The sequence below is a fragment of the Eleginops maclovinus genome, chromosome 16 (genome assembly GCF_036324505.1).
Source record: "Eleginops maclovinus isolate JMC-PN-2008 ecotype Puerto Natales chromosome 16, JC_Emac_rtc_rv5, whole genome shotgun sequence".
NCBI classification, from domain to species: domain Eukaryota; kingdom Metazoa; phylum Chordata; class Actinopteri; order Perciformes; family Eleginopidae; genus Eleginops; species Eleginops maclovinus.
The window spans coordinates 19,319,035-19,336,767 of NC_086364.1; the positions used below are offsets into that span (position 1 = coordinate 19,319,035).

The 17,733-nt window shown below is 47.3% G+C and overlaps 1 protein-coding gene across 3 annotated transcripts in view; it reads left to right on the forward strand.

The window, feature by feature from the left end:
• LOC134878005 (trinucleotide repeat-containing gene 6A protein-like) overlaps nt 1–17,003 on the forward strand; it is a 32,513-nt gene extending 15,510 nt beyond the window's left edge. For all 3 annotated transcript variants that reach the window (XM_063903746.1, XM_063903748.1, XM_063903747.1), the window contains 21 exons: nt 845–2,878; nt 2,971–3,166; nt 3,286–3,755; nt 3,990–4,121; nt 4,232–4,423; nt 6,583–6,771; nt 7,112–7,269; nt 7,460–7,537; nt 7,702–7,869; nt 9,106–9,225; nt 9,369–9,506; nt 9,791–9,892; nt 10,023–10,197; nt 10,326–10,469; nt 10,575–10,745; nt 10,834–10,974; nt 11,077–11,184; nt 11,360–11,590; nt 11,819–11,898; nt 12,021–12,160; nt 12,394–17,003. In XM_063903746.1, the coding sequence (XP_063759816.1) occupies nt 845–2,878; nt 2,971–3,166; nt 3,286–3,755; nt 3,990–4,121; nt 4,232–4,423; nt 6,583–6,771; nt 7,112–7,269; nt 7,460–7,537; nt 7,702–7,869; nt 9,106–9,225; nt 9,369–9,506; nt 9,791–9,892; nt 10,023–10,197; nt 10,326–10,469; nt 10,575–10,745; nt 10,834–10,974; nt 11,077–11,184; nt 11,360–11,590; nt 11,819–11,898; nt 12,021–12,160; nt 12,394–12,742 (5,516 nt within the window). In that variant the 3' untranslated portion in view covers nt 12,743–17,003. The remainder of the gene's footprint in view (nt 1–844; nt 2,879–2,970; nt 3,167–3,285; nt 3,756–3,989; nt 4,122–4,231; nt 4,424–6,582; nt 6,772–7,111; nt 7,270–7,459; nt 7,538–7,701; nt 7,870–9,105; nt 9,226–9,368; nt 9,507–9,790; nt 9,893–10,022; nt 10,198–10,325; nt 10,470–10,574; nt 10,746–10,833; nt 10,975–11,076; nt 11,185–11,359; nt 11,591–11,818; nt 11,899–12,020; nt 12,161–12,393) is intronic.
• Nucleotides 17,004–17,733: the final 730 nt, after the last annotated feature.

A 17,733-nucleotide genomic window follows, 5' to 3' on the forward strand; every position in this document is an offset into this window, starting at 1 on the left:
TTTTGTCGAATAACAACTTTCAAGGCAAACTGTCGAAGAGAAAATTGTCCGTTTTTTAAAATTCCGCTTTTGTTTAACATGAGCTAACCCTGCACATGTACATCTAATTCCTCCACAATAAAACAGTATCCTTGTGGGAAAGTTTAAAATGTGCATTCATTAATAACCACTGCAAAAAGGCTGTTTGAGTGACAAGTATGCAGCAAATAATTAAGGCACCGCTGAAGCACTGAAAATGCAGGCACTTGAGTCAGAACGGAGTGTGTTCATAACGGCCCTGAAAGCAGAATCACAAGTGGCAGATGAAGTGTTCTCTGGAGGCTAATTTTAGAGACGTGCCAAGTCTGAATGCAGATGCTCTCAGACGGTGGTGTTTGTATCAGGAAAAATATCAAGATTTACACCGAGTCTGAATTTTTTCAGCTGCTGTCACTCTCCCCTCCCTCCCCGCTATTTCACTCACAATTGCCATCCCCCCTCCGCCCCCCCCATCTCTCCCCTCCCGCTGATGGTCGTCGGCTGCCCTCCCTGAGTCCTAGTTTATAGCTTTGGCATGCTTCTGGGTCCCGCTGTGGTGACAAAATGGTGGCAGCTGTGTCCAGGCTCAGCCCTGGCACCGATCAAATCCAGAACAGTTGGGTAGCTGAAGGTTGGAGGAAATATAAAAAATCACAAAGCCACTGAGAACGAGGCGAATTTAGAACCACATCTGTTTCATTTAAGAAAGTACATTTTACTGACCCTTCATCATGTTGACCGTGGTGAAACCTTTGGTAGTTGCTTGAGTTTGGATTTAATGTTTTCTAACCCTGTCCCCTGCCATGTCCACGCCTCCTGTCTTCAGGTCTGGATCACCCGGGCTTGGACTCGCAGTATGAGCCTTCCCCCTGGTCCTCTGGCTCTCCCTGCAGCAGTGACGGCAACTCCAACTGGGGCAAAGTCCTAGTGGAGGGAAGCACGGACAAACCCAACAACCCTTCTTCAACCAACTCTTCCGTCTGGCCTCCGTCTTCTTCCTCGTTCTCTTGCTCCTCGTCTTCTTCCTCTTCTGGCTGCGGGTCAGGATCAGACCCAGAGTTGGCGTCAGAATGCATGGACGCAGATTCTAGCTCCTCGATCGGCTCGGAGAAAAACCTCGCCGCTGTGACGACAGTGATGATGATGTCAGCGAATGCTCCTTCCTCTGTGTCTTCTACGGCTTCCTCCCCCTCCTCTATGGTGACTTCCGACATGATGGTTGGCGTTTCGGTGAACGGAGACAGCAACGGCAACAGTCGTCAGATTATCGGCGGCGGTATGGGAGTCAACGGCGGTGCAAATAACGGAAATAATAACCTCACCGGGTCCTCCCACTACTCCACGGCTGGGTCCAGCAGTATTGGCAGCAATAACATGGGCAACCACAACAAGCCCGTCAATAACAGTGGTGTCTGGGGCAGCAGCATAATCTCTGGAGGGAGCACCCCCTGCATCAATGGAGGGTTGAACCCAAACACTTTAAACCCAAATGCCAACCACGGTGCCTGGCCACAGAATCCAAGCCCATTGTCCCAGGGCCAAAGGCCTCCTCAGGCTCAGGGGATGAAACTGGGTCTAGCTCCCCAGCAGGGCTCCATGCTGGGCTGGGGCGGCATGGCAGCTCCCACCAACAGCAGTATGATGGAAGATGCCGTGGTGAATAATGGTACAGCAGGTAGCAAGGTGTTAGGAAGCAGCAGCAGCAGCAGCAGTGGAAATGGAGGCCTACAGCCGACCAACCTTAACACTGAATCCAACGGACCAAATAACACTATGATGATGAATACTACGACTACTACTACTAACGCCACACTGACCTCTAGTCCACCAAACTCTACAGCCTCAGCCCAGCTCAGCGGGGATTGTTCCTGGGGCTCTATTGGAGGAGGGAACGTGGGTCCGCTGGCGAATGGAAACCCCTTATCAGCCCCCCAGCACCCCCAAGGAGAGCTGGGGGGTCCTGGGAACTTTGGTACGCCTTGGGGCGCAACTACCTACCCTGGTGAAAAGGGCCCCCTAAATGCAGACACTGTGAACCCACAAAACCCTGCCTTAATGCAGGCCGGGAACCCCCAAATATCCTCTACTGCTGCTTACAAGAGTAATAATAACCACAATAACACTGGGGCCCCGCACTGGGACCAGGGGCCTGCCAATAACCCAAACCAGCCTCAGAGCAACTCGTCCTGGGGTAATCAAATCCAAGGCTCTGCTGGCCAAACGCCAGGGAATGGGAACCAAACTACAATGGGCCCTCCAGCAGGGATACCCCGGCCCTGGGGGAGCAGCGCGTCGTCTTCTTCCTCTTCCTCTTCGTCCTCCACCACATCCAACAACAAGATGCCGAATGGAGAATGGGGAACGCCAGCTCCTGGTATCAACCAATCAGATGCTGGAAGTCATAAAGGAAGCTCTGCCAACAATGGCTGGAAGAGCCTGGAGGATGACGCCATGGGTATGGGAGGAGGTGGAGGGGGAGGAGTAGGGGGGGGAGGTGTAGGGGGAGGAAGTCATGCCTTAGGGAGCGTCACTGGAGGCTGGGGCCGCTCTGGAGGAAGTGAGGGAAGCGGAGAGAGCTCCGGAGGCCGATCCAGCTCCGACCGAGACCAGTCCAAAGGGGGCAATCGCAGGAAGGTTATCCATCCTGGGTCAGTAGTACCGGCTGTGCCCCCGGTCGACGTGGACCCGAGGGTCCTTTCCAACACTGGATGGGGACAGACCCCCGTACGGCAGAACACCTCCTGGGATGTCAACTCTCCCGTGAATAGACAAGTTCCCAGGGGCGACGAAAGAAAGCCAAGCAGCGGGGGCTCCGGATGGGGCACAGCAACACCGGCAGCCCCCTCCCAGACCTCTGGAGGTAGGAAACCCTGAGGATTAAACTCCTTTGTGGATGTATTTTATAGATATGAATGTTGGCATAAGATTGATTTCCCTTTGGTTGCCTTGCAGGTTGGGGTGGCGGGCCGAGCAGCTCAGGTCCAGGTCCAGGAGGCTCTGGCTGGGGTGAGCGGCCACACTCTGGGTGGGACAACAAAGCCCCATCCAACGGAGGTGGTGGGCAGGAACGATGGAACGATGGATCCAGCTACAAGGGAGGCAACAACAACAGTAACACCTGGAGCAATAACACCAACAAAGACGACAGGTAACTGATGACAGGACGTTTCAGAGATACTGATTCCCCCAACACAGAAATATAGTTTTAATATGTGAATAATAAAGTTTAGTGTGACGCAGAACTGATCCGATTTTGTTTTTGTTTAGATCCAATACCTGGACTAATGCGCCCAAACCACAGCAAGGCTGGGGTTCCCACAGTGGGAATGGAAGGGAGAACTGGGGTCACGGTGGAGATGGACCCAGAGGAGGGGGCAACAACCACTGGGGGGAGCACCAAAAAGGTGGCAGCTCCGCGGGCTGGGACAGGGACAGTGACAGCGACCGCTCTGGCTCCGGATGTTGGAGCGAGCAGAGCCGAACCAACACCAGCAGCGGCAACACCTGGGCGGGCAGCGGAGGATCAAATACTCCGGAACAGAGCACCCCCAACCCCAGCTCCAACTGGGGCGACTCGCTCCACAAACCCAACCCACAGGGTAACAGCCAGGGCTGGGGCGAGCAGGGGAAGAACAACCAGAACTGGGGTGAGCCCAGTCCAAAGCCCTCCAACGAGTGGGGGAAAGCTCCTGAAGCCAACATGTCCCGAGGCAATCCACCCCCCACCAAGCCCACAGGTACCTATCTGAAGTCCAATCAGAATCTCTATTTAAACCAGGAATCCTTTCTTTTTGTTTATTAGCAATTCTGTGTTTAGTTTGTGTGGTTAACGGACCTTTCAACTTGGTCTTAAAGATAAGTTTTATAATGTAAGACTAAATGGACAACAACATTTAAAGAAGACTCAAATATACATTTGAGAAATGCAGTGGGAGGACGTGCAATTGATGGCTCACTTTTTTTCCTATCAGGCTGGCTGGGAGGCCCCATACCCACAGCAGTTCAGAAGGAGGAATCTTCAACTGGGTGGGAGGAGCCGTCTCCCGAGTCTGTTCGCAGAAGGATGGAGATCGATGATGGGACAGCAGCTTGGGGAGAACCAGGTAAACACTCCACCCACCAGGAATCCCTTCAAAATCTGCTTTCAAGTCCTTTCAAATTCAAACGTCTTATTGAGCTGAGGACTCAACACATAATATAACTCTCATTCCAGCTAAACACAGCGGTGGCGGTGGACCCCATAACATGTGGAACAAGACCAGCCAATCAGAGCAGGAGGCTTCGAGTCAGCCCCCTCAGCACCCTCAGCATCCTCAGCACCCTCAGCACCAGTCCCATCTGCCTCGCAGCTCCATGCACCCTCCTCCGCCCGTGCAGCAGATGGCCCAGGACAAAAGCTGTAACAGTAAGTTGTAATATGTATGCCAAATGAAGACAATTGAATTCATTTGTATCCTAAAGCATTATTAATCCATGCGTTACGTAGAATAAATAAGTAATGAATAACTAAAACTCACTTGCTTCAATAGTTAAGCAATCGTTAACACAACTAGGAAATCTCTATGGTGCGGTGGTACATTTTTAACTCTCCTCAAACACTGCAGTGTTCTAAAATGGCTGAGCCCCAGACGAACACATGTTTTCCCCGAGTAGATGTTGCAGCCAGGTAACCAGGTGTTTTGTCTTTACATGTTCCAGTTAGCCTGCAGGGATGCTTTCCTCGCTGCACACTTGAAGCACAGCGTTTGAATTGCTTCCTTAGTTTTGCTCACTCTCAAACCCACACTGCAGATAACGTGCACTGACTGCGGGTAGATTAGCGGGATTGAGCTTCATATAAAGATGCTAGGACGTTAGCCAGTAGCTGAAATGATAAGAGCCTGTAAACGGTGCAGCCGTGAATAGAATACAAAGGCACAATTTCCACCCGCTCTCTTTTACAGACAGCTTGGATTTGGACAGGACGCACAATCAAAAGTGTTGATGCAGACAGATGTGTATTCAACAGCATATTCAATCTGCACGGTACATGGGGAGAAAACAATCGCGTACAGACACACTCCCCCGTCTCCCTACGGTGTTGTCTATGTTGAAGGCTCTTTGTAAAGCCCGTTGAGTCATCCCTTTGGAATGCTAAGAGCATCGATTTTCCCCTCTCTCATTCTGCCTTTTTTTTCCCCACCTCCTTTTCTCTCTCGCCCGCCGATTCTCTCTCGCTGTAGAAACACAGGCTTTTGTTCGGTGTGAGAGAAAGGGAGCAGTGAGCGGCAGAGGAGGAGGTCTACCGGCCTGGTAATGGGAGTAGATCCAGTGTAAGACGGGGCAAAGTAAAATGAGTAAGACAGTGATTCTGTAGAAATGGGCTGAGAAGAGTGGGAAAGGAGGAGGGTGGGGGTTATTTGGGGTTATTTGGGGTTTCTGTGTAGTACGCCAACTGGAGCAGCTAACTGTGAAGGGTGGGGCAGACCAGCCAGCGACTGTAACGAGGCAAATAATCAGGTTGTAGATTTTTTTCGTTACTTTTTTAGCACTGAAATGTAGAATTGATAATGAAAACGCAAAGCTTTGAATAGAAAAATATGAAGGTGAAAGGAGGTAATACAATTGTATATATATTACAGTAAAGAATAAAGAACTTAAAACAATCCAAACGAATAATTTAAAACCATGATCACACGTTGTGTTTCTTTCAGATTAAGGTTACTGTTTATCTATTGATGTGTGTTTGTGTCTGTACAAACACACACACACACACACACTCCTGTTTAATTTATCTAGCAAATATGCTCCTGCACATGTCTTTAGCTCAGTGAGCAAGTTTCCTTGTGTTGTTAGTACTTGTGTTCGAGCATGCCCGGTCACATGAGGGACACTGAAGCCTGAGGCCGCCCCGTGATATGTCCTATTTTTACGGGGAGGTATCCCTGGCATCTCCCCCTATGCCTCCTGTAGCACGTCTGAGTGCTCAGCTGAAACTGGAGACTTTCCTAACGCGCACATTTTTCAGGTGCAGAGGGGCCCCTGCACACGTCTCAACAGTTGGTAAACAACACTTCTATAAACAAGTGAACGCCGTGTTCCCCAGAAACAGGAGCCGGGCTCTCTGATTCCAGCAGAGAGAACAACAATGCTATCTGCAGCAGCATTGTAAATATGAAATTTGGGGAGTAGGACTGCAAGATAAATCTAAATGTTATCTAAATCGCAATATGGACTGATGCAATCTTTAAATAATATTTGGCCAAACATGATTAAAAACACAATTTTGAATAAAGTGTTGTGGAGCTGCAAAGGTATCCCAGCCTTTAGGTTGAACTAAACAAATGTTTCACAGATATTCTAAAGAAATAGCACCATAATCGTTAATATTTATATCTATTGTTTTCAATAATGAACATTTTTTATGAAATAATACCATTATTAAAAAAAATGTTGCTTTTTATTTTGGTGTCCATTTTTAGCTTTGCTGCCCTTTTGGCTTAAGCCTTAAAAAATGATTACGAATGAAGTGAAAACCACAGAGTGTATCGTCATTCTAACGGATACTCCCCTCTTCTCCTCCAGGTTGGGGTGAGCCGTACGCCAAGAAGAAGGAGTCCTCAACGTGGGAGCCTCCCGCTCGTCCACCTGTGAAAGTGGACGACGGGACGTCTGCCTGGGGGAAACCCATGGACACCAACTCCACCTGGGAGGAGCCCGGCCGGGATAAGAGAGACTCCGCTGCGCCTGGATGGGGCGGACAGCACAAGCCTGGTACGAGCACACAAGAACATTCAGTTTCTGTCTTTTCATCATTTATTTGGAGTCGTATTACAGTCGCCAGTGATCCACCTTTGAGATTTTTCCAGTACAAACAGCAGAAACAAAAAACTAAACAAGGAACAGGGTGTGTTTTCAGTTTTTGGGGAAAGAAAGCAGTGAACACAAAAGCTCATTCAAACAAAGGAAGGCTGTCTGAAATAAGTATTTAGTTTTTGTCACAGTGGAAGCACAGAAAATGTGCATATTAGTGCTCCTTTAAATATGTAACAGCCATGTTTACAATCACTCGTTGGTGTTCACGTTCTTCTTCCTGTCCTTTCCTTCATTGTAGCTTCAGGTCCCAAGCCCATGGAGACATGGGGAGGGGAGGAGGGCAACAGCTGGGACCAGGAAGAGGAGGTGGAGATCGGCATGTGGAGCAACAGCCAACAGGACAACAGATCCCACGACCAAAACACCTGGAACTACAAGTCTAAAGTCTCCAGCAAGGTGTGTTCACAGCGAATCTGCACATAGCATGCAAACCTAAATTTTCACAAAACACCTGATATTCAAGCACAACACATCATTTGGAAAGTAATTGTAGCTGTCTTATTTGATTCCTTTCCCTTCTGAAACACTGGAAGCGTTAGCAGGGTTGCCTGTTTGACCGTTTGCCTTTTTTCTTGTCATTCTTCAGATGAACAAACCAGTCAACAAACAGGATGAGCCCTGGATGAGACCGTTCGTCAACCAGTTCAACAGCATGAACTTCTCTGTAAGTCCGGTTCCTAATAACTCTTCTGTTGCCTCTTTTAAATTCACCATATATTATTAAAATGGCTCTTTGGCAGCAATGAAATCCTTATAAAGCAGCAGCTGCAACCACCTTTCCACCATCTTTGCTCTGTCTAATCCATGTTCCCGTCTTTCCCCTTGCAGAGAGACTCTCCTGACGACTCCATGAAGACGGGAGCAGGGATGGTGCAGGACAAGCGCATGGACATGGGCGGCATGGGAGACTACAACGGAGTGATGGGGAAGAACCCCGGGTCTCGGCACCAGCTCCACAAGGACTCTCCCATGGATCGCAGCTCCTACTATGACAAGGTATGCAGAAACATCGACGTTACCGTGGTAGCTGTTGGGGGTGGAGGTAAAGATCTCAAATACAAAAGGTTTCTGTAGCGACACTGATTTGTAAACACGCTCTCCAATGAGCTTACAATTTTATTCAAAGCAACGTACGAGAAGAGCATTCAACCATGAAGATACCAACTCATTTGTGTTTATTTAAGAATGTAAACAAGGACACAAACCCTAGTTTTGAATATAAAAAAACAGACATGGACCCTCATTTCTTTTTCTTCTTTTAACTGCAGTTTGGAAAAAATTGAAGCCATTTTTGACTCTACTACTTAAAAAAACATCACCAGTTTAAGGCTAAATAAGGCTCTCTGCCGCTGTGGTGATTTTAAGGTAGCTGAGTGTATCTTCCGGCTCAAGTGTGCGGCCGTCTCTCAGCCCTGTGGTGCCCCTCAGTGGCTGTTGGCACACATTGCAGGAAGGGATGTTTGCATGTCGTCATTATGAATTCTTATTAAAAATGTATCCATCCTGAAACACAAAAGCAAATGAAATCTGCACACTTGTGTGCTGGAAGCGATGTGATGTGTAATTATACAACAGTGAATCCCCCCCTTAAATAGCTGCCCCAGGTCTGTTTGGCTTGCTTCTCTTCCCCCTCTTAAAGCGGCTTGTCTCTTATCTGTCTTTCTGGAGCTACCTTCTCATACTTCTTTCCCACTCTCTACTTTCCCACTGTCATCCCTTTCTCCTTCCTTCTCCCTCTTCTTCTGCAAAATTAACTCTCTTCCTCCTTTTCTCCTTCCCTCTCTGCGCTTCTCTGGCTGCTGACCTGCTTCCTGTCCCTCTGTGCTTGCCGTCCGTCTGCTGTGCGCCTGGCCTTGCTTCTGCAGCTGTCCGTTTCCCCCTCTGCTTACAATAACGCGGCTCCTGGCGAGCTCTCCTCCAATCAAAGCATGAGCTTTTCCTCTTCCAATTCTGCTCAGCCTATCAGCTGCCACGACTCTGGGCAATCTCCCGCCCACTTGAGTCCTGGGGGCGCTCGGCAGGTGAGTTTGGCAGGAGGAACAGCAAGTTATTTTCAAGGTGTTGAGCCTCAGACTCCACAGTGGTTTTGTAGCGGGTCGGCACCAATATGTCCACCGATAATATGACATATTATATTTCTTGGAAACCTTTGTTCAAAAACATTCTGATAGTTTTCAGTTTTTGCAAGTTGTTTGACCTTCTGCTTTTGTGTGTGTTTCTCTCCCTTCTCAGAATGTAAACCCTATGATGGGTGGCAGCAGCGTAGCACAGGGCCGAGGCGGCCCCCAGTCGCAGATCCCCCCCCAACCCAACCTCCGCAATCAAGTGCCTCCACCCATCCTGCCCTCTCAGGTAGAAACCACAAACATTCCCTGTTTGTTTTATCTCAGGAAGCTGCATCTCCTGCACATTAGTGATAATGTTGTCCATGGTTTGATTTGCGTTTACCATAAAATGTGAGTGCATTATAAACTAATGATGTTGTTTGTGCTCAGGTGCCTCCATCCCTGTTGAAGTACCCGGGAGGTAACGGAGGTCTGAACCCTCTGTTCGGCCCTCAGCAGGTGGCTGTGCTCAACCAACTCTCCCAGCTCAACCAGCTGTCACAGCTCAGCCAGATCAACCAGTTACAGGTAGAGCGGCACGAACATGACTACACACACACACACACACACACACACACACACACACACACACACACACACACACACACACACACACACACACACACAGCAGAGAGCCTTGTGGAATGTTGCCGTACAGAGTGTCAAAAAGCACAGAAATGATTTAAACTTCAACCCTTAAAATGGGTGTTAATATGTGGAGGTTATCTTGCTGAAGAAAACACACTTACACAACCAGAGACACAAACACATCAACAAACTGCTTTATTAACACGTTCCTCTGTTTTCTGCAGCGTCTTCTCCTCCAGCAGCAGCAGCAGCAGCAGCAGCAGCAGCAGCAGCAGCAGAAAGCTCAGAGCCATAGACCCATGCCTGTGGGACGACCCAGTGAACAGGTGTGTGTGTGTTTAAAAATGCTGCTTCATTAAAACCAACACTGAATGGTTTTATTTTCATGAAACAAAAGTGTCTCGATGTTTTTCTTTTATATCGGTTTTGTCTGACTTCCCTTCTTACTGTCCTTAGACTCGTCCTATTGGTTCGTCTCCATCAATGATGCAGCCGCCTCGCCACCTGGACCCCTCCCTGATGAAACAGCCACCACCACACAAACCCTACATGGATAACTACATGTCCCACAATGCCCCTGACATGCAGAAGGATGCTGCTTCTCTTGGATCCTTCAGCAACTTCCCTTTAAGTACGTTAGCTGATGATGAGCATCGTTTTTCTAGATTGTAAATCCCCTGATTGAGGAGGGCAGATTTGAATATCTTTCTGTTTTTAAATATGGACTGACTGAATGTCTTGTCTCCTCTCTGGTTTCAGGCTTGAACTCTAACCTGAATGTACCCCTGGACATGAGTGTTGGTGGTGGTAGTGGCGGCGGAGCTGTGAGCTACAAAGAGCCGCCCCAGTCCAGAATGAAGAAACTTTGGGCTACTGACCCAATGGAGCAGGACGGCAAACCTGGTACAGAGAAAACATATTAAATAGAGAATTCTGACATGAATAACCAAGCCAATGAGTTTTAGTGTGTGTATCCTGATGTGTGTGTGTGTTTGTTTCCTCCCTCAGGTGCTATGTCGTCTGGGCTGCGTTTGGAGGACTCTCCCTTCTACAACTTCCTGTCTCCTGGCCCGTCTCCCCTGAGTCCTCCCGGCCAATCAATGGGCTCGGTGGGCGATGGCTGGCCACCCCGTGCCAACTCCCCCCTGCCCCCTGGAAACACTGTCACCTGGCCCCCAGGTACAACACGCACTCCTTTCTAGGGCCAAGCGAGTAAAACAAAATGTCCCCGTTGAAAAGTTCTAATCCCCGTCCGTTCTTTCTGCAGAGTTCCGACCCGGGGAGCCCTGGAAAGGTTACCCCAACATTGACCCTGAGACTGACCCCTATGTGACCCCCGGCAGTGTCATCAACAACCTCTCCATCAACACCGTCCGCGACACAGACCACCTCAGGGACAGGAACAACGGTAGGTCTCACACACAGCACAAAGAAGGACACGAACACAAAGTAGGGTTGAATTTCGAAAGAGAACACCAATTTACCTAACTTATCTCTCTCTGTCTCGCAGGGCCATCCTCATCACTGAACACCACGATGCCTTCTAACAGTGCCTGGTCATCCATTCGTGCCTCCAGCCACAGCGGTTCCCTCACCAGTACAGCACAAAGCACTTCAGGTACTTCAGGTTCCTCGTCTTGTAATACAGCATTTTCCATTGGGTCCTCTTTATCCCCGCCCGCCCCCCCCGTTCATGCGGGGTCATTTTGAATATTGGAGATGTTTTCCACTGTATTTCATTTTTTATAAGCGTGTTTCGCTGACCTTGTGCATCCCCCCCCCTCCCCTTGCAGCCAGACCCAGTGAGTCGAAGTGGTCTCCCGGCGGCGGTTCTGTGTCCAACTCCTCCCTGGCCCACGAGCTGTGGAAGGTCCCCCTGCCTCCCAAGGCGCTGTCTGTGGCGGCTCCTTCCAGACCTCCACCCGGCCTCACCAGCCAGAAGCCCAGCTCCGCCTCCTCCGGCTGGGACAGCTCTTCCCTGAGACTGGGGGGGTGGGGCTCCACCGAGTCCAGATACACACCTGGTAAGAGCACGTTTACCCGTGTAGAAACCATCAGTGGCTTCAACATCCTTACATTGCGAATAATTAGAATCAACTTTTGTGGATAAGCTAAACGGTTCAGTACCTCTCTAACCAAGAACACTTTCCATCTGGTAGCTCCTGCAGGGTGTACTCCTCTTTAAGTATGCCACATGGTCCTCTCCTCCATGTTTTAAGTCTAAACCTCTAACCCGTCCCTTTCCCTTGCAGGTTCCAGTTGGGGCGACAGCAGCAGCAGCAGCAGCTCAGGGAGATCCCAATGGCTCGTTCTGAAAAATCTCACACCTCAGGTACACACATGTACATAAATGTATATCAGTTCATCTGTATTACTTTCTAATTACATTCTAGAGGAAATGTTTGTGCATTACATTCGTCAGCAGTTTCTTAACTTTGTGTGTGTGTCCTTCAGATTGACGGCTCTACCCTGAGGACTTTGTGCATGCAGCACGGCCCTCTGATCACATTCCACCTCAACCTGCCACACGGTAACGCTGTGGTCTGCTACAGCTCCAAGGATGAGGCCGCTAAGGCCCAGAAGAGCCTGCACATGTAAGGAAACACACACACACACTCACACTCTACTTATCCCTTTCTCTGCTTAAGTAGACTTCTTGCTTTAGACTCGTTCGACAGCTGCGTATTAACAGGTAGTTCTACAAGCCAGAACGAACTAATTCAACTTAACCAGTTCAGGAGATAATACAACCCTATATTTCTCTGAGTGTCCATTGTACAGGATGTTTTGGATCACCCTCCCTGACTCTCTCTCTTTCCCTCGGCAGGTGTGTTTTGGGGAACACTACCATTCTGGCCGAGTTTGCCAGCGAGGAGGAAATCAACCGTTTCTTTGCACAAGGGCAGTCACTGGCCACTCCCTCCTCCGGCTGGCAGGCCATCGGCTCCTCTCAGAGCAGAATGGATCAGTCTCACCCGTTTCCCAGCCGCGCTCCTGAACCCACCCAGTGGAACAGCAGCGATCTCCACAGCTCCTCCCTCTGGGGCGGGCCCAACTATTCCAGTAGCCTGTGGGGGAGTCCAAGCGGCACCGAGGGGGGAAGGATCAGCAGCCCTTCTCCAATCAGCGCCTTCCTCCCGGTGGATCACCTGTCAGGTGGAGGGGACTCCATGTGAACCGCCTGCCAATCAAAACAGGCTGTGGGAAGGGTCAGTAGAGAAAAATCAATAATCAGCAGAAGAAAATGAAAAAAAAGTAGTAAAAAAAAAAAGCAATGGCACTAGTCTGACTCTTTCTCACTTACAAGAAATCCAACAAAGCGGGGTCTCCCCTGTGGAAAACAAGTTACGTTTCTCTTTCTGCACATATGTCCACTTTGTTTTAGCCCAAAAACATATCAGTCGGAATACTTGAATCATGCAGGCCAATTCTATAATGTGAACGGATGGATATTTGCTTCCAGGTAGTGCTCTTTCAGACCGAAAAAAGCTTCAATCGAGCTCATTATTATATATATATATTTTTTGTTTCATTCGTCATGTTTATTTGAATTCCAATTATTTTCATTTTAACGTTTTCTTTTTGTTTTTTTTTTGCATTTGTTTGCTGACAATGTTGGAGTATGAGCTTTTTTAACTTTGCACTGAATGTGGTTTTTTCTCAGTATATATAATCTGCAATATAGAGGGAGCAGCCCGTTTTTCCAGTGTAGCTGTTTACTCATTGAGGTCCTTACCGTATGTGTGTATGCGTGTGCACGTGCACATATGTGCGCGGATGTACTTTGTGTGTGTGAGTGCGACTGAGTATGTGTGCGCTCCTCTCTGCCTTGGCACGCCTACCTTACTGCGTTGTCGTGGAGTTCAAGATCAACAGATAGTTAAAGAAGAATAAAAGCTGAATTAGGAGGATTATCTGGTGATAGAAAGTGACATTAAAGTATTGCACCAATTTTGTTTTAAAACTAAAGAACGTTGAGCTCTGCAGTGCAAAGGACTGTAGCCGCAGCTGGGACTAGCAAGCCCCGCCCACCCAGTGTAAGGGGGGCGGGGTCTATCTAGCAAGCCCTCCCACTAGCCCCCTAGTGGGCAGGGGGGAAACAGCACTTTCAGAATAGGCTTTCGATGTTTTGGAGGTGCCACACTGCAACCTCTTGTTTACAAGACTTAGGAGGCGGAACGTGTGTTCATTCTTCATTTTAAAGAGAAGATGGAAAAAAATACAGAAAATCTTTAAAAAAATAAATAAAAATAAAAACAGTAAAAAAAAAAAAAGTACAAAATAAAAAAAACGTACAAAAAAAATCCAAACTCTTATTGAGGATGAAGACGATGCTTTGTAACTCTGGGAATTCGGATCAGTGTTTTTGGCCATGGCGTTGGTTATTTGAACTATTCCTCTTTGTCTGCTAAATAACCAGCAATGGTTCTCAGGAAATCAAGCCAGTTTTCCCCCCCTTGTAGGTGAATTAAAAAAGAAACTACTACTCCTTGTAGGAAAGGAAAATCCAACTTCTAGCACTGAAAACTATGTATAGGTCTGTAAGTTTTATTTTCTCTGCCAAATAACTGCTTTAAGCTGGAGAAGCTCAACACACTGCTTTCAATATGCTGTCTTTTGAGGGACGGGGGGGTCCTGATGTGGTGGGGGGGTGTGGAGGACGGGCAATAGAAATCCCAACGCTCCCTCTCTCCTCCACTCCTCCACCTCCACTGATGTTAAGAATCAAAAGTGGGGAGTGTTTATTGTGTGTGTGTGACTGTCAGTGGAAATGCTCGGTCTTGTCAGACTTATAAACCAAGAGAAAGGCGACTCTGTATCTATGCATACTGTAGCCTCTCACACGGCCTACTGAGAGGCGTTTTTTGTTTTTCTTCTCACAAAATGTTTTAATTGTTTCATTAAGTACAACAAAAATGCGAACTATAACTTGCGTTTTTGTTATTTTAATCGCTCTCATTGCCACAAATGGTGTTTTTGAAAAAAGGAAAGAAAAAGCTTAAATAATCATTTGTTTTTTTTGGTTGAAGATAATATTTTAACAGTGCAAAAGTCGTCCACATTTCATTGCCTTGATCCTAATTGTGTCCGAAGATGCAACAACAAGTCAAGTGGCTTCTACCTGTTTACAAATAGAATATGATTGTATTGTTGTACTGTTTTTTTTCTTTCCTTGGGGTTGGGGAGGGAGGGGGGATGCTCATCTGAAGTTCCTGAATTGTGTGTGTGTGTGTGTGTGTGTGGGTGGCTCTGAACCGGCAGGTGTAAGTCTGGTCGGAGGCTCCTGTTGCAAGAGCGGCGTGAATGTAAATCCACCAGTGGTGTTTGTCGACTAAATACACGTGTGAATAACAGATTGACCTATCTACCAGTGATTGTTTAGTAACTGATGCACAATTACCGGGGGAAATCAAAAAGCTTCAGAGGGTGCGTGAAAGAAGTCAGCATTAGCGAAGCCATGGACCTTAATTTCTTTTTCTTCATCGTGTAATTGCTCTGTTGAAGCCTGTGTGCGCGTGTCCCCCCCCTATAGGTTTTTATTTCAGAAGTACTAGAAGACGTTGGCTTAATTTGTGTTTTTTGAAGTTAAGTCGTGAATATTTACCAACTTCAAAGCTTGCGTAGTGAGACAGAACCTCGAGTATTAGCCAGATGTGACCGTGGTGCGTGCCAGTATTGAACTGCTCTCTACCAAATAATTCAATCATACAAAAGATTAGTTTACTTATTCCAGAATCTCTTTGCTTAAACTATACATATATATCTTATTTGTTTTTGTCTGTCAAGTGGAACATCTGAACCATATTTGTTTTTTGAGTTAACTTAATTTGACAAATTGAACTGAGGAGCCTTGGATTTTGCACTTGGGTGGATTAGAGGAAAAGGCCGAGTGAGCGGAGAGCAAAGCCGAGATGGAACGTGTCGTTTTGGATTATCAGGTCTGTCTGAGGGCGAAGATGCGTCTGAGAGCATTGTGACAGGGTAGTGTGTGTGTGTGTGACTGTGTGACTGTGTGACTAGAGAAGATGGTGCTTTGTTGGCCCCCAGTGAGGGAGCAAAGAGAGGGTCGTCCTCTCCAGGTTTACCTCTCACTGTTCACCGGGCTGGCTCGCCACAGCGGCAATCTCGCCACGCCGCCTGAACCGAGCCTGAATGTAGCTGAAAATGTTTTTGAAAGAATAACATTTTACTTTGCCGAGACTCGATCTGCCTTCTCCGGTACGTGATCAGCCTCAAACATGGAAAAATATCAAGTAAATTAACTTCCGCTTTTTCTTTGTATCTCAATCAGTATTTGGCAACTGTCCACGGCCCATGTTGTTACGGCAACCGTTGCCGCGGAGACGCTCCTGTCTCAGCTTGACTGAATCAAGGGTTCTTATTGGCCCGTAGCAACTAGGGAACAGGACTGAGACTTCTGATTGGCTGGTTCCTCCTGGCTTTTTGTTGGTATCAGGGACACGGGGCTACACTTGCCTATCCGCTGGCTGACCCAGGATCAGCTCTTCCTCTCCGACCCCTAAGCTTAACTAAGGAGAGGGAATGCAAAACAGAAACTGACAGGAAGTCCGGGGGCAAGTGACCCTCAAGCAGTCTATTTATTTCCTTATTGCAATTATTATACACTTCGTTCATTCTGATTTTTGGCAATGCTTCTCCTAGCGCCGATCCCGGGAGTAGTTCTGTCCCTCGTCAGTATCCTTACCTTAACCAATAACGGGACTCGGATCAGGGGCAGGAGGCCGCGTCGCTCTGCTGTTAGTGAAGGGACAAGCAACGTCTGTAAACGCCTCATGTTCATGTTACTGTTTTGTTCTCCGGCTTAATCTCGCTGTGTTTCTGTCTCGTCGAATCTACTGTTAGTGTGTGTGTGTGTGTGTGTGTGGGGAGATGCAAAAACCCAGTCAAGTACAGAAACTGTGTGTATGTTCGAACACATTATCATGCCAAATCGAGGAGAGAGGTTAAGAGGGAAGGAAAGGGATTGATTTGATTTCTTTTCTCTCTTTTTTTTTTGCGTGTTGTATAAGTGTGTGTTTGTGTATTTAAAAAAAAGAAAAAGCTGGACAATGTAAAATGCTTGAAGAAATCATTTGCAAAAGGATGATGTGAGGAAAACCACCACGAGCAATGTACAATCCCCAGGGCTGCCAAGCAGCTTCCCGACAGGGCCAGACGAGGGGAGGGAAGAAGGAAAGGAAGAGGGAGGGAGGGTGTAGGAAAGGAGGGAAGCTGGCTGGTGATACTCTACTACTTTTTAATGTTTAAGAAAAAATAATGTGACTGTTTTTCTCTTGACTTAACTATCCTGTGAGCAAATGCTATATTATATATCATAACACCCAACGGCTCCTACTGTCGATCAAAAGGCTATTTTTGTTGACGCAAAAAAAAAAACTGAAAACAACAAAAAAAAACGAAAAAAAAAAACACAAACTGTGAGAATCTGCTGTTTGTCATTTTACATTTAGACACAAACAAAAACCCTGAAAAGCTTTAGTCTAACCAGCACAAAGATGTGGGGCGGGAGGGTCGGGTTGGGGACTTATCGCGGGGGGGAGGGTTACCATACAGGGGTGGGTGGGGGGGGGGCTCAGAGAGACTATGCAGTGGAGTGTTGAACCCAGGCTTCCATGTCCACCTTGGGTTTTTTGCTTTCTTTAAAAATAAAATAAAACGTACAAAAAAAAACATCCCAAAACTTTTTTAAAAACACAGTTCAGAAGGGATTCCCAATAATACTCCTCAAACATGTCGTGCCATTGTTGAATCGTACTACTACTAATAATAATAATAAAACTGAAAAACCTTTATTACCTAGCAAACCGTCGGGCCAGTTGTAGCAGGAGAGGAGGACAGGTTTAAGATTTGCAAAAGTCCATTTCTTTATTTTCACAGCTTGTCTCCTCGATAAGCCGAGGGGACGGAGGCCGGTGGAAAAACTGCAAATTTTACACAACTACAATGTTTTTTATAGAGATTCTATCAATCCACAGTGTGTAGTTGGATCACCTGTAAAACCTATTATGCACATTGCTTTGGGAGACTGTTGAAACTATATAATATATATATCTATATATATATATCTATATGAGAATATAAACGTACAGTGTCTATAATCAACGAGGGGACGTCTTCCTCTTTTTACAAACAAAAACAGGAAGTA